Source organism: Salvelinus alpinus, chromosome 10 (genome assembly GCF_045679555.1).
Source record: "Salvelinus alpinus chromosome 10, SLU_Salpinus.1, whole genome shotgun sequence".
NCBI classification, from domain to species: domain Eukaryota; kingdom Metazoa; phylum Chordata; class Actinopteri; order Salmoniformes; family Salmonidae; genus Salvelinus; species Salvelinus alpinus.
In genome coordinates this window covers 35227553-35250490 of record NC_092095.1, presented here as the reverse complement: position 1 = coordinate 35250490, position 22938 = coordinate 35227553, and the positions used below count along the sequence as shown (strand labels likewise).

The 22938-nt window shown below is 43.4% G+C and overlaps 2 protein-coding genes across 2 annotated transcripts in view; both read left to right on the top strand.

The window, feature by feature from the left end:
- The first annotated feature begins 1285 nt into the window (after positions 1-1285).
- On the top strand, positions 1286-3896 carry LOC139531985 (OTU domain-containing protein 1-like). Its single transcript, XM_071329066.1, has one exon. The coding sequence runs from the start codon at positions 1686-1688 to the stop codon at positions 3066-3068; it is 1383 nt and encodes a 460-aa protein (XP_071185167.1). The 5' UTR covers positions 1286-1685; the 3' UTR covers positions 3069-3896.
- A 14811-nt stretch (positions 3897-18707) lies between these two features.
- Positions 18708-22938, top strand: part of LOC139531982 (sickle tail protein homolog) — a 230521-nt gene continuing 226290 nt past the window's right edge. Inside the window, exon 1 of the mRNA XM_071329057.1 lies at positions 18708-19220. Coding sequence (XP_071185158.1) covers positions 19148-19220 — 73 coding nt within the window. The 5' untranslated portion in view covers positions 18708-19147. The remainder of the gene's footprint in view (positions 19221-22938) is intronic.

Here is a 22938-nt window from a genome sequence, read left to right as displayed (position 1 = left end):
AGTATATTTTAGCAATTACATTTACTTTTGATACTTAAGTTTATTTAAAACCAAATCCTTAAAGACTTTTACTCAAGTAGTATTTTACTTGAGTCATTTTCTATTCAAGTATCTTGACTTTTACTCAAGTATGACAATCGGATACTTTTTCCACCTGTATAACGGTACCTGTCAGAATACTGGGTACATGATGAAGTCATCGGGGAAAAGCACAAATAAAGTACTGGGCTGCTCTCTGCTGGCGATAACTATACAATGCACTTTTCGTTAGAATAATATTCAGTGTAACGTTTTTCGAAATGAACAACATAGGCATGCCAAATACTAAATTTGATGCAATTTGATGCATGCTAATTCGTTTAGAGGGCTTTCCTGCACCATAAACATATAGGCCTACAGAAAATACATTCATATTGTATAGTTTGCATACCTGCTTTAGGTGTTTAAAACAACACATTGAAATCAGAATTTAAAAATCCAAGGCCCCAAACTAGCCTGAGTGACAGTCTGTTTGTGCTGTCATGTCCTTGTCACCCATTGTCATACCAAACAATGTTTCACTTGACAAGGACAGCAATGGAGTAGGGAAGAGCACAAGCAGATCTGGAGACAGGTTACTTCAAAACTACACATGCCATTCAAGTTTGCCTAACAGGAAAGTTTGGGGACAAGAGTTTGATCCACCTATTTATAAATATAAAATGGATCATCCACAAGCTTTTCCTTTAGTTGACATGCATTGACAAATGTGAGCTGGTTGAAAATGGAGATCTACCCCTCTCTGTGAGATGAGTCATGTCTATTTCAAAACCTTGCAGCCTCATCACAGAACGTTGTTTAATTTGGTCACACAATACAGGTCATATCATACAGATCACATATGCCTAATATATAGGCTGCTACAGATCTATTATATAGGACAAGTGTGTCATCCACATATTGATGACAGATGATAGAATGTGAAAGACATTGTGTTATAATAGTGTCATAACGGAATATCTTTCACGTATATTTTCACATATTTTCCATGTTTTTTAAACAGACAGAAATAAAACATGGCTGACGTTTTTACGCACAGAAAGTAGCCTACATTGGCAAATAACCACTAAAAAGCACACGGACAGAAAATGCATTAGGCTGTATTGAATCCAATAAAATCGAATAAAAAAAAGCTTTATAGGGCCATACAATCCTTTTAAGGACGGGACATCACTTTACTCTCAAGAAGTAATACGGTTTGTGAGTCTTTTTTGCGCATATCCCTACGCGTAACCGTGATGTAGCTTTTGGCACGCCTTGCGCATTCCAGAATGGCGACCCCGCCCTTGACGCCGCCGACTTGGGCAAACGAAGTTCCGAGAGTGTACTGTCATCAAATCCTTTTAATTCCCTCGCTGTGGTCATTACTGCTCTACGTACAACTACGTTAACTGTTGGCAATGAGGTAGGATGAAGTGGAGTGGGTCAGGTTACACTTTCCTGTCTAAAATTAGGGGAACTGCGCTGACGCAAGATGGCTAAACTCGGTCGCTATGTGTGACAGCGGGAACAAGACCGTGGATCCATGGGGTTAACGTACTCTGCCATTTAGCTGTTGTTGATGACTGGTTGTATTTTTAGACTTTGTTGTCATCTTTCCGCAACACTTGGTGTCCAGCATATGGTATAAAGGCGAGTCTTTCAAAATGCAGCTGTACAGCAGTGCGTTGACACACTATCCCGGATCCTCTCGCAAAGTTTCGATAACTATCACAAGTGGTACCACTACCGACCATTTGTCCAGAACAACAACGAGCTCCTCTGTGAATACTAAACCGAGTGGGCCTACTCCAGCAGACACTAACGGGAATACTGTAGGAGAGACTCGATCTACTGCAAACATGCCTGCTGCTGCTGGTTGTTCATGTTACGAGGCTGCTTCCACGAAGCCAGTCTACTACACTTCAACCGCAGAGATAATCATTCGTCGGCCTGACGGAGTTGAGAGATCCGTACCAGTGCACATCATAAAGGAAACCCAAACCAAACGGTCTCCATCAGACTCATATGCACAAGATATCCTGATTCAGCCGCGTGACCGAGAGGATCATTTGGATAGAGACTTGATTGTGGACTTTATTGATCACTTCAGAGGTAGAGGGGATTTTTTCAGTGATAGTCAAAAGGTCGAACGTGAAAATAACCTGATCAATTTTGACAAGAAAGATGGACCAAGTTACAGAAAGTGTGAGGAGAGAATGTACATGGCAAATGGGGAAGGAAAAACTGTTACAAGTGACATTGTAAGCCCAACACGCCATCAGAACTTGGAGGCCCTGGCAACCCATTTGGGCCAAGGTATCTTGGATTCCTGTGAGAATATAAATGATAGTGAATGCGCAGACCTGGACTTTCCATCTGGCGAGGCGCAGCTCTTTGAGCTCAATGTCCTACAGGAGCCCTCTCCCTCGCCGCCGAGAGAAGCAGAAAAATGTGAGGACGACAAAGTGACGCGTTACATAGCGGAAGTGGAGAAACAGAACAAATACCTTCAGGAGAAGGTACACAAGTACAGATTCCACATCATCCCTGACGGCAATTGTCTGTACAGGGCGGTGTGCAAAGCCGCCTATGGAGAGCAGTCTATGCACAAGGAGCTGAGGGACCAGACAATGCACCACATAGCCGACCACCTGGATGAGTTTAACCCCATCATTGAGGGGGATGTCGGGGAGTTCCTGATCAACGCAGCGCAGGACAGTGCCTGGGCAGGCTATCCGGAGCTTCTGGCGATGAGTCAGATGTTGAATGTGAACATTTACCTGACCACTGGAGGTAGCTTGGAGAGTCCCACGGTTTCAACCATGGTGCACTACCTGGGGGAAGAGGACTCGTCCAAACCCACTGTCTGGTTGAGTTGGCTCAGTAACGGACACTACGATGTCCTGCTGGACAGGTGTGTGGCCAACCCAGAGTATGACGACTGGTTCCGTCATTCTCAGATGCAAAGGAAACGGGACGAAGAGCTGGCCAAGTCGATGGCAGCGTCACTGTCTAAAATGTACATCGAACAAAATGGTCATATTTGAAACCAATAGTTATCCGATTGCTGCATTGAAATATTACTGTGTGTTACAGTAGGCTAGCTGTTACGTAATGGGCCAATCATCTCTGCTGATAGTAGTGGAGCCTCTGTCATCTGAGGTCTGAGAGGGCCTCAGTCAGCACCTGGGGCCCCTGTTGGCCCCTGTGCTAAGGACATCTCCTCACAGCCCAGCTCACGACTCACCCTGAGCTCATACTCTCTCTCTCTCTCTCTCTCTCTCTCTCTCTCTCTCTCTCTCTCTCTCTCTCTCTCTCTCTCTCTCTCTCTCTCTCAAAATCGATTGCACTTTAATTATGTGTGTGTGACTTCAACATTGCCTTATTCATTTATTTTTCTACGTTTTGTATTGTAACCGAATTGAAGTGCAGCGCACATGTTACATTTTGATGTTTGTGTTGTAAATACTCTAAATGCCAAAAATGACACTTGAAGGAGATTGTGTGTTTTTTTCCTATAGGCTACATTGATGCGTTTAATGTTTGAGCACTTAGGTGAGACTATTTATTAGGTTTTTGACTGGTTCATTGACAGTTCTTTTTGTATTATTACATGTAACAGTTAAGCTGTGTTGCTAAGCTTTATGCCTTTGTGAGGTGCTTGGAGCACAAACAGCAACATTGTTTTTAAATAATCATGTAATAATAATCATTTGTATCCAGGCTGTATCACAACCGGCTGTGATCGGGAGTCCCATAGGGCGGCGCACAATTGGCCAAGCGTCGTCCGGGTTTGGCCGGTATAGGCGTCATTGTAAATAATAATTTGTTCTTAACTGACTTGCCTGGTTAAATACATCCATTTTGAAATAACACTTTTGGTGTTCATTTTACTTTCTGTCTTACATTGACATTATTTAAATCTGCATGCAAGATCATGCTCACACACACACTTTCTATCTAGACATGGAATAGGGGCAATCTCGGGTGTTGTTATTGCGTAACAATACAAATGGCTGAGTTTATGTTTTGCTTTATTCCCCTGCACAACCATTAGATGGCGTATTACACCCCTCAATTGATTTGTTTCAAAGGATTGATTGAAACATGGCGAAGTAGGCTATGAAGTCGAACTAATTATAATTTCACGTGGTGTTTAGATAGACAGTAGCCTGTCCTACACATTGTGTCAATACGCATACACTAACTGGTGTGTGCAAAGCAACGTTTATTCACGTAGCCTCCTGGCTACTCCCCCCCCCATGCCAGAACATAATTACCGTTCTCCTAACAGCAGGATATTATGCTGGCAACACGAGCGCAGATTTTTTTTCTCTCTCACTGCATTGCATCCACCTTTGAAAAAATAAATGGGTAATTTGACGTACTTTTATTTCTAATATTGCATTAATTATACCAGCATTTCTTTAGAAAGTTTACACCAATACTGGTATGTTGAAAGCTATTGTGTAGGCTCAATAGTCTCTTGTGCTGAGAAGCAGGTTTAATACAGAGTGCTGGGGACTCCTTACTCCACACACTCCATTCACTGAAATTCAAATCGCTGTATATGAATTACGAGTTTCAAGTTTTATTAGTAGTATGTACAGGATACACATAGTATACACCATTCAACGAAATGCTTACTTGCAGGTTCCTTCTCAGCAATGCAACAACACTAAGAAATAGTAAAGATAAGAATATGAACGTATAAACATGAATACATTTTTCAGGAGAATAGAATAAGCATTTTAGGGGGTTTATTACTTATTGCCTCAAGAGATTTCAGCTTTTAATTTTTTATTAATTTGTAAAAGTTCTAAAAACATAATTTCTCCATTTAAAATTCAGGCTGTAACACAACAAAATGTGGGAAAAGTCAAGGGGTGTGAATACTTTCTGAAGGCATTGTATAGTTAAATGGGTAAGCGTCATAACACATTATGACATGGCCATAACCAATTTCATAATATGCCATAACAGCTGACATAACTTGTCATAACCTGTTAAAATATGGTCAAAACATTGTCATGACATATATAGTTTGAACGGTTGTGGCATATATTGCATTATTTTATGGCTGGTTATGACACCTACATAAGAGTGTCAAAACTCTCAAAACCTACCACACAAGGCAAAACCTCCCATTACACACCATAGCCTACGTGTCAACAGTATGTTCATGTTATATATATATATATATTTTTTTTTTGTTGTAATTTACCATATTCAAATATCAATTATCATGCGCACACATTGATGTCAGACATGCACCGACATGCTCTGTTGCTGATAACTGGGCTGAATGCAGGATCAGATTTCAGGAGCAGGACAAGACACCCTCTTTTTGACTGATGACTGATATAAGGGCATGTACGTGATAGGCTATCGGGCTTATATGATTATGATGGTCATAATGCTTCTTGACAGTGTCATAAAGCCTATTTTCTCAGTCCAAGTAAAGTGACATAGTATGGTCATAATGCTTCATGACAGTGTCATCAATGGATTTTCTACAAGTCAAATATGATGAAAAAACATGACTAAAGAATTTATTTACATAATTTAGCAGACACGCTTATCCAGAGCAATTAGGGTTAAGGGCCTTAGGGTTACTGGCCCAACGCTGGCCCAATTAGGGTTACTGGCCCAACGCTATTAACCACTATGCTACCTGCCGCCCAACAAACCCAGAGTCATGTTTATTCTAATTTTATCTGACGCTCTTATCCAGGGCGACGTACAGGAGCAGTTAGGGTTATGAAGGGCAGTGCTCAAGTGCACATCACACATTTTTTCACATAGTCAGCTTGGAGATTCGAACCGGCGATCTTTCTGTTACTGGCCCAATTAACCATTAGGCTACCTGCTGCTACAGTAACAACAAAGGATTTTAAAAAACAAACTTTCAAATGAAAGGAAACTTCTTGGCAGGGAAAAAACTTATTTGAATAAATGTGACACTCGTATGTAGGTGTCATAACCAGCCATAAAACAAAGCAATATATGTCACACCAGGTATAAATAACCCCCCCCCCCCCTTAAAAGAGTTAGATGCACTATTGTAAAGTGGTTGTTCCACTGGATATCATAAGGTGAATGCACCAATTTGTAAGTCGCTCTGGATAAGAGCGTCTGCTAAATGACTTAAATGTAAATGTAAATGTAAATATATGGGTCATGACAGTGTTAAGACCATATTATGACAGGTTATGACAAGTTATGTCAGCTGTCATGACATATTGTGACATGGTTATGACCCTGTCATAATGTTATGACACTTGGTGTGAAGTAAAGTGTTACCTTTATATGTACTGAAGAGGAACAACGGGTACATATTGAAGATGCGCATTCTCCTACCCAGAAACAATTTTGTCTATTTTCAAAGGATAAAGCTAAGAACATTAACAACTTCATAGTTAAGAACACTATCAAAATATGGAAGAAAATTAAACGTATTCTACAAGAACCAATATCACTCCCAAAAAACACAACCCTATGGAACAATCCTTGGATAGCTTTTCAGAATTCACCCGCTAAATTGGTCCACATGGAAGACTAAAGGCATAGAAACTGTAAATGACTTGGTAACAGGAAATACATTTATAGCCATGACAGATTTAAAAGCAATTTTGAAACTGACCAAATCAAATAAAAGTTTATTTGTCACGTGCGCCGAATACAACAGGTGTAGACCTTACAGTGAAATGCTTACTTACAGGCTCTAACCAATAGTGCAAAAAAAGGTATTAGGTGAACAATAGGTAAGTAAAGAAATAAAAACAACAGTAAAAAGACAGTGAAAAATAACAGTAGCGAGGCTATATACAGTAACGAGGCTACATACAGACACCGGTTAGCCAGGCTGATTGAGGTAGTATGTACATGTAGATATGGTTAAAGTGACTATGCAAATATGATGAACAGAGAGTAGCAGTAGCGTAAAAGAGGGGTTGGCGGGTGGTGGGTGGCGGGTGGCGGAACACAATGTAGATAGCCCGATTAGCCAATGTGTAGGAGCACTGGTTGGTCGGCCCAATTGAGGTAGTATGTACATGAATGTATAGTTAAAGTGACTATGCATATATGATAAACAGAAAGTAGCAGCAGCGTAAAAGAGGAGTTGGGGGGGCACACAATGCAAATAGTCCGGGTAGCCATTTGATTACCTGTTCAGCAGTCTTATGGCTTGGGGGTAAAAACTGTTGAGAAGCTTTTTTGTCCAAGACTTGGCACTCCGGTACCGCTTGCCATGCGGTAGTAGAGAGAACAGTCTATGGCTGGGGTGGCTGGGGTCTTTGACAATTTTTAGGGCCTTCCTCTGACACTGCCTAGTGTAGAGGTCCTGGATGGCAGGCAGCTTAGCCCCAGTTATGTACTGGGCCGTACGCACTACCCTCTGTAGTGACCAATGTAGATATTTTCAAATACATGCAACTTAAAAATTACATATCACAAAATTTAGATTTTTTTTATATTTTGGACATCAGAGCAACCTTGAGGGAATCTTATTTGAGTCAGAACTACTATTGTAATGAAGACTTAAAAATAACTGATATTGGCACAATTTGGAGGGAATGTTGGAGCATAACTAATGAAATTACAGTTAATGAAAATGTACGCTTAATCCAGTATAAACTAATGTATAGAATGTATTATACAAGAGAAAAAAATCATAAATTCTACAGCACAACGGCAGAGTCATGTCTTAAATGTACAACTAACAATGACTCTGGCACACCCTGATCTGTTTCACCTGTCTTGTGTTGTCTCCACCCCACACCAGGTGTCCCCTATTTTCCCCATTATCCCCTGTGTATTTATACCTGCGTTTACTGTCTGTCTGTTGCCAGTTCGTCTTGTCTCGTCAAGCCGTCCCAACGTGTTTTTCCTTCTCTCTAGTTTGTGTTCTAGTCTTCCCGGTTCTGACCTGTATTTTCCTGCCCTGACCCTGAGCCTGCCTGCCGTTCTACGCCTTCCTGACTCTTATCAGGATTATTGATCTCTGCCTGTCCTGGACCTGCCATTTGCCTACCCCTAGTATATAATACATGTCTGAGACTCGAACCATCTGCCTCCTGTGTCCGCATCTGGGTCTCATCCTTTGTTGATATAGTACGAGCTGGCCATGACTGACCTAGCAGACTCGGACCAGCTCCGCAACGCTGTCTGCCTGCAAGGAGCCACCATTGGAAGACACGAGGAGCTACTTCAGAACCTTATGGAAGGACTACATACCTTGGTGGAACGCCATGACCAAGGTTTCAACTCATTACTGGAGCAATTCCGCGGACTATCAGGCAGAAAGCCACAACGGAAACCTCCCGGACGCTCAGTAACCACGCTTACCTCCTCCGGAGCGCTACGTTGGGGATCCTGGAACCTGCCGGGCGTTTCTCTCCCAGTGCTCCCTCATCTTTGAGCTGCAGCCCTCTTTGTTTCCTTCAGACTGATCAAAGATAGCGTATCTCATAATGCTGATGTCTGGAAGGGTGCTCGCTTGGGCTACGGCGATGTGGGAGCAACAATCCGCCGTTTGCCTTCGTCTGGAAGATTTTGTAGGTGAGGAAGGTGTTCGATTCTCCAGTGTCCGGGAGAGAGGCGGCTCGGAAGCTACTTCATCTATGTCAAGACTTCCGTAGTGTGGCAGACTACGCGGTAGTGCCTGGAACCCGGAGTACCTGGTCGACACCTTCCTTCATGAATTATCAGAGGAAATTAAAGATGAGCTCGCAGCCCGGGAGTTACCCATGGACCTTGACTCCTTCATAGCCTTGATCATAAGGATCTATGAGCGCCTACGGGAAAGCAGGAGGGAGAGGAGGTTTATTCTCGGCCACGTTTGCTCGTCCACGGTTTCCTCCGAAGAACCCCGGAAGTCCCCGACGCCTGCCTTCCCGAGAGAATCCAAAGTCACCCGAGTCCCCTTGGGAATCAATGGGGACTGGCGACTCATCTGCTCCAGAGCGCATGCAGCTGGGCAGGGCTAGATTGTCTCCTAATGAACGTTTACGCAGGCTCAACTCCAACAGTTGCCTGTATTGTGGTACTACAGGACATTATTTATCCACCTTTCCAGTAAAAGACCAGTCTTATCATTAGGTACCAGTATGCTGGTGGGTCATACTGGGAGTCTCCAAACTCCCATTACTTGTTCTCCACTCCATGCAATCCTGCTGTGGCGTGACCGGTCTAAATCTCTCCGGGTGCTCATTGACTCTAGGGCTGATGAGAGCTTCATGGACGCTACCCTGATATCTGAGCTGGGTATCACCAAACAACTCCTCTCCATTCCCATGGATGCTGCGCATTGGACAGATGCTTCATTGGCAGGGTCACTCACAGTAAGGTTCCCATTAACCTGTGAGTGTCAGGCAATCACAATGAGTTCATACAGTTTCTACTTATTGAATCTCCTCATGTTTCTGTGTTTTGGGATATTCATGGCTCCAGAGGCACAACCCCCTGATCAACTGCGCTACTGGCTATAGACCTAGGTTGGAGCCCGTTCTGCCACGCAAATTGCCTTAAGGCGTCGCAACCTGCCACGGGACGTCCTCCACGGGACGTCCTCCGGGCACCACACTGCCTCGGGGGCAGCTTAATTCCCTGTCTAGCCCAGAAACCAAGGCTATGGAGGAGTACATTGAGGACTCTCTGGCTGCAGGGAGCATTCGTCTTTCTGCCTCCTCTGCCGTTGCAAGGTTCTACTTTGTGGAGAAAAAGGACAAAACCCTGCACCTGTGTATCGAGTACCGGGGTCTCACTGACATCACAATAAAAAATCCCTGATTCGGCCCGGTGCCCGGTCCCCGGTCCTGGAATGTGCCCATCCATTACCCTAAACTTATCTGTCATCCAGGGTCCTGTCGAACCATGGCTTTCATTCGACAAAAAGCCCACCCTGGTTCCTGAGTTTCCGAAATTGTTGCCTCCTGCACTGGGTGCGCACAGAACAAGACTCAAAGGCAAGCTCTGGCTAGCATCCTTCAACCACTTCCTGTTCCTCACCGCCCCTGGTCCCATATATCCCTGGACTTTGTCACTGGTCTCCCCCTGGCAGATGGCAACACTACCATCCTTACGATTGTGGATAGGTTTTCCAAAGCTGCACATTTCATTCCCCTTCCCAAGTTTCCCTCAGCCAAGGAGACGGACCAGCTTATGATGAGACACGTCTTTCGGTCGACAAGCTGTCCAATCGTGGTCCTCAGTTCTTGTCCAGGTTCTGGAAGGTACTCTGCACCCTGATTGGGTCATCGGCCAGCCTGTCCTCCGGGTTTCATCCCCAATCTAACAGCCAGTCGGATCGAGCCAATCTGGACCTGGAAACGACTCTTCTTTGCCTCGTCTCTGCCAACCCCACCACCTAGAGCCAGCAACTTGTGTGGGTGGAGTACGCCCGCAACACCCTTCCCTACTCGGCCACTGGTCTCTCACCCTTCAAGTGTTCCTTGGGCTACCAGCCTCCACTCTTCCTTGAGCAAGAGGAAGAAGTCAGCATACCCTCAGCCTAGATGTTTGTCCACAGCTGTTGGCATACCTGGATGAGAGCCCGGTCGGCTCTTCTTAAGACCACCTCCAGACCTTATCACTTTTAAACAAGAGGTTACCAACATATTCAAATAATGACTTACATATATATTTTTTAGAAACGTTATTTTGATAAATGTATTCGGAATATTTAATCCTTCCACAAAATAGAGTCCCGACACAAATCTAGGGTTTCTACTCAAGCCGGCTGGTCGTTCGTTCTGTCGGTTCGGTTGCCAGTGACCCAGTCGTTCAGTCTTTTTATTCTGTATCTATGGACGCGACCCAGAATAACAGCAAAGTAGCTCCATGTGCATTTGTTTTAGCTGTTTTCTAGTGACATTTATTTGGATACATCCATAACAATGAGCTAATGATGCGTGATTTCACCTGGCGTAGAAAATGTGCTCTCTCGTCAGGACACTGTTGTTCAGAAGAGCTAGCCAACAACACAGCTAACACAATCACTTCAAACTTGTCACGTTCTGACCATAGTTCCTTTTTTATGTCTTTATTTTGGTTTGGTCAGGAGTTGGGGTGGGCATTCTATGTTGTTTTTCTATGTTTTCCATTTCTGTGTTTGGCCTGGTATGGTTCTCAATCAGAGGCAGCTGTCGATCGTTGTCTCTGATTGAGAATCATACTTAGGTAGCCTGTTTTCCCTATTTTGGTTGTGGGTGATTGTTTTCTGTTTTGTGCGTATTCCTTACAGAACTGTTTCGTTTTCGTTCTCCCTATTTATTATTTTTGTCATTTCAGTGTTCAGTTTATTTTGTTTATTAAAATAAACACTTACCACGCTGCACCTTGGTCCTCTTCTCCTTCACCAGACGAAAGCCGTTACGAAACTGTTGCTGGAAAGACAGCAAACTAGCTGCACTTCGTTTTATCTTTTGTATACAGTACCAGTCAAAACTTTAGACACACCTATTCATTCAAGGGGTTTTCTTAATTGTTTTACTATTTTCTACTTTGTAGAATAATAGTGAAGACCTCAAAACGGTGAAATAACAGATATGGAATCATGTAGTAACCAAAAAACTGTTAAGCAAATCAAAATATATGTTAAATTTTAGATTCTTCAAAGTAGCCTCCCTTTGCCTTGATGACAGCTTTGCACACTCTTGGCATTCTCTTAACCAGGTTCACCTGGAATGCTTAAAGGAGTTCCCACATATGCTGAGCAGTTGTTGGCTGCTTTTCCTTCACTCTGTGGTCCAACTCATCCCAAACCATCTCAATTGGGTTGAGTTCGGGTGAGTATGGAGGCCAGGTTATCTGATGCTGCACTCCATCATTCTCCTTCTTGGTAATATAGCCCATACACAGCCTGGAGGTGTGTTGGGTCATTGTCCTGTTGAAAAACAAATGATGGTCCCACTAAGTGCAAACCAGATGGGATGGCTTATCACTGCAGAATGCTGTGGAAGCCATGCTGGTTAAGTGTGCCTTGAATTCTAAATAAATTACAGACAGTGTCACCAGCAAAGCACTCCCACATCATCACACTTCCTCCTCCATGCTTCATGGTGAGAACTACACATGCGGAGATCATCCGTTCACTTACTTGTGTCTCTACATGGTTACTTCATGATTTCATATGTATAATTTCATAGTTTTGATGTGATCACTATTATTCTACAATGTAGAAAATAGTAAAATAAAGAAAAATCCTTGAATGAGTAGGTATGTCCAAACTTTTGACTGGTACTGTATGTCCATAAAAAGTATGCCAGCTGATTCATGATTTCGACTGGCTGAGAAACCCTGATCATTACGGACAGCTGGAGATCGGGAATGGTTGGTGTAGATAGTGCTGCTGGGTATATAGACCTCAGAAATAACACAATATATGGATTCTAAAGACCCTACTGAGTATTCCCAACCCCACTTTTACCTGTGCACATAGAATCGTTTTTTCTCTACAACCCAAATAGTGGTTTGGATAGTGGTTAAAAAAAAATAATTTAGAAGCACATTTGTAATTTTTTCAATAAATGTCTTCTGGAGGGATCACGTGACCCCTGAACGAGATGGCCGCATGAACTAGGAGCTCCGCACAAGTAGTTTCCAATTCCTAATCTTACCTCCACTTCAAGTTTAAACTCATTTAGCTTTAGTCAAAAAGTCATGGCGGCTACAAAAGGCGACACTACAGGTGACATTTTTACCCGGACTCGAGCACTAGCGACGGAAAAAGCCTCCAAGAAGCAGCTAGCTTCAGAAAAAGCTAGCGCCATTAGCCAGGAGCAAGAGGACCCGTTCCCCCCCGAGGCCCAACGAAGGCCAACCTCGCACTCTGTCGAAGACATCTTTTCTGAGCTGAGATCCCAACGTACAGAACTCAACACTAAACTAGATGCCATTAACGCTCAGCTCAGTGCGATAGGGGGCAAGGTGACAATCCTGGAAAATGCTTTGCCTGACATAAACAACAAGATAACCATAAACGCGGGGCGCCTGGACGAGGCAAAGAGGCGAATCCTATCCACGGAAAACTTATTGACAGACGCCATGGAAACAATAGCATATGCTAAAAAAAAAATAGAGCAGCTGGAAGAGAAAACAGAGGACCTGGAAAACAGGGGGCGAAGGAATAATTGTGTTCTATTAAATCTGGGCGAAAAAGAAGAGGGAAACATGCCACTGATCCGCTACCTGCAAGACAAACTTCCAGAGTGGCTCCACCTGTCCACCGACAGACCCATAGAACTCGAGAGAGCTCACCGAGCACTGAGGCCCCCACCAGCAGCCAGACAACCACCGCGCCCAATCACCATACGTTTCTTGAGATTCACCGACAAGGAACGAGTCCTACAGGCGGCGAAAACCAACACCATTACAGTGGGAAACGCCAAACTCATCTTGCTCCAGGACCTGTCAGCTGGAATACGCCGAAAGCGCCGAGAGTTTGACGAGGTGAAGAAATGCTCCATTGACCGAGGCATCTTTAGGGGATTCAAATACCCAAACGAGCTCAGGATTCTTTACCAAGGAGCCCTGCGACACTTCAAAACTCCCGAAGAGGCAAAACGTTTTTTGAAAGACAACCCCGGTCAATGAGAAATGGACCAATGACTAAATGCGATTACTATTATTACTAAAGGAGGTAAGACAACATATAGCCGATATCCAAAGACCCACCCGCCCTGCTAAATGTCATTATAGCCGTCTAATCTATATTTATGTTCCTTTAGCTGAGAGGGATAGGCTCCATATTATAACCTAGGCCTACTATATGTAGGCTGGGCTATTGATTTTATTTTCTCCCATTTTTAATGTGGTCCGGACGGGGGCTACGTTGTCATTTACCCAATGCGGGGCGGAGAGGATGAGGCATTTCTTTGGTGGGGAGGGGGAGACGTTGTGCGTTGCTAACTGTTCCCGTTTTTTTTGTTGTTGTTGTGGGAACACAGAATTGTGACTGAGCGGGGAGGTAATAGATCCAACGGGATATGTCGAGTTGTTTGGGAACTCGGCTGGGGTGTTCAGAGACTGTTATTTTATGTAAACCATTTATTTTCCTTTTATGTGAACGCAGCTGTAACTACTATCCACCTTTACCCAGAGATGACTTGCACTAAAGTTCGATTACTGTTCGATGACGATGACTAGTACCTTAAATCTATTGACATGGAACTGCCATGGTCTAGGTCATGCAATAAAACGGAAAAAGATACTATGTGCTCTAAAAAAGGAAAAAGCAGACATCGCGCTATTGCAAGAGACACACCTCTGTGATGCTGAACATGCCAAACTCCGCAGAGCTTGGGTGGGACAGGTGTATTTCTCATCTTTCAAATCCAACAGTAGAGGCACAGCCATACTTATCCATAAGAATGTTCCATTCATAATTGACAAAAACATATCTGATCCGGAGGGGAGATTTATTTTGATAACTGGGTCACTGTATGGGCAACCAATTACTCTCTTAAACATATACGCCCCTAACACAGATACTCCTGCTTTTATGTCGAAAATGATAACCCTGTTCAATGAGCATTGTGTTTCCTTTGGAGTGTTGGCCGGAGATTTTAATTGTACCCTGAACCCAACCCTAGACAAATCATCTCAAGTCCCCACCACAAATCCTAGATCTGCAAAGATGTTGAACTCTCTTACTAAAGAGATGGGACTGATAGATATCTGGAGAGAGACTAATAGCTCATCTATGGACTATACATACTACTCTAATGTCCATAACACCTACTCCCGTATAGATTACATTTTTATCCCAAAGAGTTTCATAAATTCAGCCACGTGTAGAATCGGACCCATAGCGCTTTCGGATCACGCCTTTGTCCACCTCCGCTTTGACCTCTGCAAAAACATCCCGAGGTCAAAGAGCTGGAAATTCAACACCTCCATGCTATCAAACGAAGCATTCCATACATTGGTAACTACATGGATAGACAACTACACACAAGACAACAAAGATTCTCCTGTTTCTCCGGCCACAATGTGGGACGCTGCTAAAGCCACACTAAGAGGTCATCTAATTGCATATGCTTCCTCTAAGAAAAAAGCAATGGAAGCACACAGGCTAGATCTGGAGAGGGAGCTGGAACGCTGTGAAAAAGTACATAAACAATCCACAGACAGCACCTCCTGGAGTCAACTTAAAGCAGCCAAAGCCAAACTGAATTTGGACTATACTCGGGAGATAAAAAAAAAAGTTTTCTTTACTAAACAGAAATACCATGAGTATAGCAATAGGCCTAGTAGATTGCTTGCTTATCAATTAAAAAAAGAGCAGTCAGAGCGTACAATTATGGCTATCCGAACAGCAGAGGACGAGGTCACATATGACCCAAAAAAGATCAATTTAACTTTTCATGATTTTTACTGCAAACTATATACCTCTGAGAGAAAACACACGGAAGCAGAACTCCACTCCTTCCTAGAGGGAATCTCGCTACCTAAACTATCAGAGACTGACCAAGAAGATCTCAACTCCCCCTTCACTCCTGAGGAGATCCTGGAGGCAATTACCTCCATGCCACCTAACAAGTCCCCAGGCCCAGATGGATTCCCCAGAGAGTTCTACAAAGCTTTTTGGCCCCAGCTTAGCCCTATTTTCATGCCAATGCTGGAGGATTTTTGCAAAAACGGAGTTCTCCCAGACTCAATGCGCACAGCTCGCATTACAGTGTTGCTCAAAAAAGACAAGGACCCCCTATCCTGCTCCTCCTTCCGGCCCATAAGCTTGTTGGATTTCGACTACAAAATAATTACCAAATTGCTGGCCAAAAGACTAAACACTCTTCTTCCCAAAATAATAAAAGCGGACCAAACTGGATTTATTAGAGACAGATACTCTTCTGATAACATTCGCCGTCTTTTTGATATTATTGATCAAGTAAACGCACAGAAGACCCCTGTCCTGCTGGCTTCACTGGATGCTGAGAAGGCGTTCGACAGGATGGAGTGGAGCTTTTTGTTCTCAGTCTTAGAAAAGTTCAATATGGGCCCAAACTTTATTAAATGGATCAAATCACTATACTCTCATCCAAATGCCATGGTGACTACTAACGGACTGAACTCTGACAGATTCCCTTTGGGACGGGGCACAAGACAAGGGTGCTCGCTATCCCCCCTGCTCTACTTGTTGGGGGCGGAGCCTCTGGCAGAGTTGATAAGGAGCAATTCAAGTATTACAGGTGTTCCTGCAGGCGGCCTGCAGCACAAGATTTCGCTTTACGCGGATGATGTCTTGCTCTACATATCCAACCCTGAGAAATCCCTTCCTCCCATTTTAGACACAATTGCTCAGTATGGCACGTTTTCAGGTTATAAGATAAATTTTAACAAATCCACTGTCTGCCCTCTCAATATTACACTCACCAGTTCTATGAAGACACTATGCCCATTCCAATGGAAGACACAGGGGTTTCAATACCTTGGGATATTCATAACACCAGATCTGAATAGGCTTTTCAAGGAGAATTATCTTCCACTCCTGGATCGAATCAAAAACAACCTCCAAACCTGGATCTCCCTCCCAATTAGCTTAGTAGGAAGAATTAATGTAATCCGTATGAACATCCTCCCTAGACTGAACTATTTATTTCAGATGCTCCCATGCTATCTCCCAGCTTCCTTTTTCAAAACAATTAACCAAAGCATCACCAAATTTATATGGGGCAATAAAAAACCTAGGATCAAGCTCTCCACTCTATCGAAACCTGAATCTAAGGGCGGTCTTGCCCTTCCCTCCCTTCAATTGTACTACTGGTCTGCCCAAATCCGCAACATGCTAACATGGATCACAAACAGACAAGAGTCAACGTGGATCCAGATAGAAGCCCAATCCTGTGGTTCATTGCCACTAAGCTCAACTATATTCATTAATAACTTTAGTGAAGTGGGCAACATAGCCAAAACATTTGTGATTTACAGCACCCTACTAGCGTGGAGGGACTGTAAGAAATACCTGGGCATCTCCTCCCAAATATGCTCTCACTCGCCTATAGTAGGCAACCCAGACTTGCCAAAAGCCCTGAGGGATGCCAACTTTAATCTTTGGCATACTCTAGGAATCAGGACCTTTTCAGACCTATTTCATCAGAAGACCACTACACTGAAATCCTTTCAAGAGCTCTGCAGTGAATTCAATGTGCCAAGATCCCATTTTTTAAAATATCTTCAAATTAGACATGTCATCTCCTCATTTACTTCCAAGAGGAGGTTTAGAACTCAGTTGAACGAAGTTGAAACCCTTCTTGTCACAGCACAATCCATTAAAGGCAAAATATCCTATATCTATAGACTCCTTTCTGAGAAAGGAGGCTCCTCCTTTACTCCTTTGAAAATAATCTGGGAAAAGGACCTTGGTCTGACTATCAGTGATGAGTTATGGGCGGAGGTTTGCGACAGGGTATACTGCTCCTCTACTAATGTAAAAATGAAAGAATCGAATTACAAATTTTTGTACAAATTTTATTACACTCCCTTGAGACTCCATAAAATGAAAACAGACATTTCTCCTAACTGTAAAAGATGTACCTCTGAAAGTGGAACCTATATGCATGTATTTTGGAGCTGTAGAGAGATTGCCAGATTTTGGCAATCTATACATACTGCTGCACAGAAAATACTAGATGTACAGTTTGATATGACCCCGTGTCTCTATCTTCTTAATGCCCAGCAGGACTTTGTTCTTGATCCTGACAGAGAAAATTTGCTCATGACCATTACATACTTTGCTAAGAAATGTATCCTTCTATTGTGGGCCTCTAGTACCTCTCCTACATTTAAAATGTGGATTGACCAGATTGTTGACTTTCTCCCTCTTGAAAAGCTCACTTATGACCTCCACAAGAGACAGCCCAAGTTTGATAGACTCTGGTCTCCACTACTCCACTATATCTCAAATTGGACAGAGTGAATGGGGGGATCGGGGAGGTGAGCAGATGCGTGTTGTGTAAGGTGCTGTAAAATCTAAAAACTAATCATTGGCTCGTCATCTCAGCTAAGGCTGGAAATAGCAAATAAGAACCTTGATAGTGCTGCTGCAAGTTCTACATTTTAAATTTTGTTATAATTATTATTTGTGTGTATGTGTGTATGTATGTATATGTAGGTATGTATATATGTATATATATATATATAACATTTTTTTATTTTTTTATTATTATTATTATATATATATTTTTTTTTAAGTCTGTCACATCTGTGAATGTGGAATGTGTTTGGTTGGTTGTTTGAAAACTTAATAAAACTTTAAATTGAAAAAAAATAAATGTCTTCTTGTATTTGCATGTAAGCACAATAAAATGGAAAAATGTAATATATTGTGAATGAGTTATCCACATTGCTGTTTTGAAATGCGGGCTTTCATTTTGAAGGATTCTAAATTACCACACCAGTGACGTCATCGCTTGTGCTGCTTGCAGAATACTAGTCAGGACGTCACCTGCACATATCCGTCAACGTCCCCGTTTTAATAGCCTGAAGTAGGCTACATCTTATGTCTACTTTTCCCCCACGTTTGTAGCCTACTTTTGCTATTGTAATACATTTTATGAAGTTTGTCTTTGATCATATTAATGCCTGGTTTGACTTGTGCAACGTTAGCTTTGGCTATTTAATGACCACATGTTTTTATTTCCTCTGACTCTAAAATATTAACTGCGGTTGTAAACTGTGATGACGTTCTGCAGTCATGTGGATAGCAAAGTTTTGTAATGCACAAAAACATGAGCTTTTCCTCTCAGCCTAGCCGGTGCCTCTCCCACTCTCTTCGCCAATGGACCAGTGCTCCACACACAACTAGCGCGCAGTCATTCAGGTAAGCGCGTTAGTAAGCGGAGTCGGATCACAGGCTGCCTTGACCGCAACTGCTGCAGTATTGGCATCTGCTGCCTGCAACTAGCATAGAGTGAGGAAAAGAGAAATTGAATGACATACAGTCTGAACGATATTTATACTCGATCTGTATGCGCGTCCAACGAGCAAGGGCAGCAAGAGACGGTCACCCCTGCGAAAGAACCATATCGTTTGAAGTTGTGGGATACTTTGAAACAAACTGCGACTGAACGACGGTGTTGGTGCAACCGTGCCCCTGTCTTGACAGGTAGCCAGCCTATCGAACATGTCGGGACATCGGGTGCAGTTCGCGGACCAGCTTCCTACCACTGACCGCAAAGCCAGCCCCAAATTACACAGTAAGCGCTTCTCTTGTTACTCTTGTTTGCTTCTTGGTTTTCTGCTTTCAAGTTTCGAGCTTGAGTCCACACTGACCTTGGCTTGGAGGAGAAGTCATATATATAATTTAAAAAAATCTGATATGGCAGTCAATATATTTGGGCAATGATAGGCTTCTAATTATCTTGTTTAAACGTATTTTGATGAACATGGATACTAGGATACGGCTATAGCTACGTTTAAACCGTTACAATATTTTCTGTAGTAGCCACAGCCCCTGCACGGTCATATTTCGGTCATATTTCCCCCATGTGCTTGTTAATTTGGCCAAAAGCTCCCAATCTCCATATCATTTTATACATAAACTGATTTATCTAGCCCTTTATTTTCGGATTGTAACATTATCTTCATTTTCCTTTACATATGTTATGTTAAAAATGCATTACAAGTACTTAGACTAATCATGGATTCAAAGTCATTAACTACATATAATCCAATCAAGGAACATTAAGTATTGCTTACAATTTTATGGGGTTGCCATGGGAGTGTGGTTTAGTTGCTGTGTGTTATCTCAAGTAGCATCACCTGTCACAATGCTCATTTGTCACCTGGAGTCAATGATAGGGCCATTGACAGGGGCCACTGATGCCTGATGCCCTATGGCATTAAGCCCGGCAGGGTGACTGCTCTCTGGGATGTTACGGTCATCAAGGCTCGCTAGACCACATCAGGCTCACTGCCAAGCCATAGACATCCTCAGAATATGAATGTCCCAGTCTATTTGGATGTCGGGGACCAGGGCTGTTATGTATCTAGCGTCTCATACCGGTGTTGATTTAGCTGATGTAGGATCAGTTTAGCCTTTTAAACACAATTAATGAGATTACATGGACAGGGGGAACCGGATCCTAGATCAGCACTCAAACTCTGAGATGTTTTATGAATACGGCCCCTGAGCTTTATGTTTTGTCAAAGTGACCCTAGTAATGCCACTCCTTAATTGCTGTGGATACCTGAATTGCAGAAGCATACAGGATATGGATGTCGGTCTCTCCTCGCTGTCCCAGCTTGTACCAGAAAAGTGCTCTCACTTCCTATTGTAATGCTGAGAGAATGCAAGTTTACTTCAGGTTAAAACTTGTAGTGGGCGACATAGACCAAGTGGGAAATTGTTGTGCAATAGCAGAAACTCTGGAACAAATGCTACATTTTGGTTTCTTTGGGGAGATGTAGCATTCTGTCCTTGGAGTTGATCTCTGTCTCCTTTTGTCCTTTTCATGCCCATGAAGAGAATAGAAAGTGCAGTCTCTTTTATTCTTCTCTATAGCTAGGTTTGCTTCCAATTGGCAACAGATTTTCTTGCAAATATTCTACGAAAATCTGCAAAATTTCCCACCAGTGGTGTATTTCCACCACACTGACCCGCTGTGGATAAAAATCAGTGCGCGAGGATGTAGTGCACACACAATCTACTTTTTTGCTTAAGTTTTCATCTACCAAATAAAATTCTAGAGTTCAATGTGTTTCCATCGCATATTCAGCTCTATTGATTTGTCACAAAAACTGTTGTGTTATATAGAAAATGTGCCTACTCTGGTCTTGGAACGTCCGCTCTCGCCAACAGCTCGCAGATACAGTGCTGGTAGGCTGTGCAGGTAGGCTAGTCTACATGATGAGATTATTATAAGAGCGAGAATACTTGTATTTGTCAAAAGGCAGTCAAGCATCAATCATCATGTCACCAGAATAAGACCCTCAATATTTATTGGATAGGTGCATTAAGCTCATCACTTTGCACTTTCACCACCCTGTGAAGTTCATCATCATTTATTTCATCTGTAGCCTAATAAACTGCATGGTTTCAGTCCAGGTGAGACCAGTGAGCGCTAATGCGCGTAATGATGGTGACAGGTGTGCGTAATGAAGGGCAGCCTGGCGCCTTTGAGCGCCAGAGATGGAGAGCTGGAGCAGGCATGACAGTATGTGGATAGAATATGTAGTATATCTGAAGAATACGTGGCTCGTATAGTATATGTGCAGCAATAGTTGAATAGGATGGACTTTACTAGAATACAGTATAAAATGGGTAAAACAGTATGCAACCATTGTTAAAGTGACCAGTGTTCTATGTGCATAAGGCAGCAGGCTCTATGGTGCTGGGATCAGTAACCGGGTGGTAGCCGGCTAGTGACAGTGACAAAGTTCAGGGTAGGATACTAGGTGGAGGCAGGCTAGTGATGGCTATTTAACAGTCTAATGGCCTTGAGATGGGAAAAAAAATTCAGTCTCTCGGTTCCAGCTTTGATGCACCTGTACTGACCTCGCCTTCTGGATGATAACGGGGTGAACGGGCCATGGCTCGGGTGGCTGAGGCCCTTGATGATCTTCTTGGCCTTCCTGTGACACTGGGTGCTGTAGATGTCCTGAAGGGCAGGCAGTGTGCTCCCAGTGATGCGTTGGGCTTACCGCACCGGTTGCCATACCAGGCGGTGATACAGCTTAACAGGATGCTCTCAATTGTGCATCTGTAAAGATTTGTGAAGGTCTTAGGGGCCAAGCCAAATTTCTTCAGCCTCTTGAGGTTGAAGAGGAGCTGTTGAGCCTTCTTCACCACAACGTCTGTGTGGGTGGACCATTTCAGTTTGTCAGTGACGTGTATGCCGAGGAACTTTAAGCTTTCAGCTGCCTCCTGAAGCCCACGATCAACTCCATCATTTTGTTGACGTTGAGGGACAGATTATTTTCCTGGCACCACTCTGCCAAAGTGCCCTCACCTCCTCCCTGTATTCTGTCTGGTCATTGTTGCTAATCATTCCTACCACTGTTCTGTCATCTGCAAACTTAATGATTGAGTTGGAGGTCGTGCGTGGCCATGCAGTCATGGGTGAACAGGGAGAACAGAAGGGGGCTGAGCACACACCCTTATGGGGCCCCTGTGTTGAGGATCAGCGTAGGGGAGGTTGTTGCCTACCTTCACCGCCTGGGCGGCCCGTCAGGAAGTCCAGGATCCAGTTGCACCGGGCAGGGTTCAGACCTAGGGCCCCGAGCTTAAGGATGACCTTGGAGGGTACTATGGTGTTGAAGGCTGAGCTGTAGTCAATGAACAGCGATCTTACATAGGTATTCCTTTTGTCCAGATGGGATAGGGCAGTGTGCAGTGCGATGACGATTGCATCATCCGTGGATCTATTGGGGCGGAATGCGAATTGCAGTGGATCTAGGGTGTCGGGTAAGGTGGAGGTGATATCATCCTTAACTAGTCTCTCAATGTACTTCATGATGACAGAAATGAGTGCTACAGGGCAATAGTAATTTAGTTGAGTTACCTTAGCTTATTTGGGTACAGGAACAGTGGGGGGCATTTTGAAGTAAGTGGGGACTGCAGACTGGGGTAGGGAGAGATTGAATATGTCCGTGAACACTCCAGCCAGCTGGTCTGCGCGTGCTCTGAGGAGATAGCTAGGGATGCTCTCTGGGCCCGGAAATGTGGGTTATGAGATATATGGCCCGTGAAAGCTACAGAATAACCCATAATGCTCCAGACCTCGTTTCAAATACTATTTGAAGTTGTTCAAATGCTTTGAGCGTTTGCTTTAGCTTGCCTGGTTTGCCAGATGGGCGGGGTTTACACTGTTTGGACTATTCTATTGGTTTCATTTCACCAGGCAAGTATTTGAAATGACTTCAAGTAGTATTTGAACCCAGGCTGGATCTTCCCCAACTCAGAAGAGAGAGACA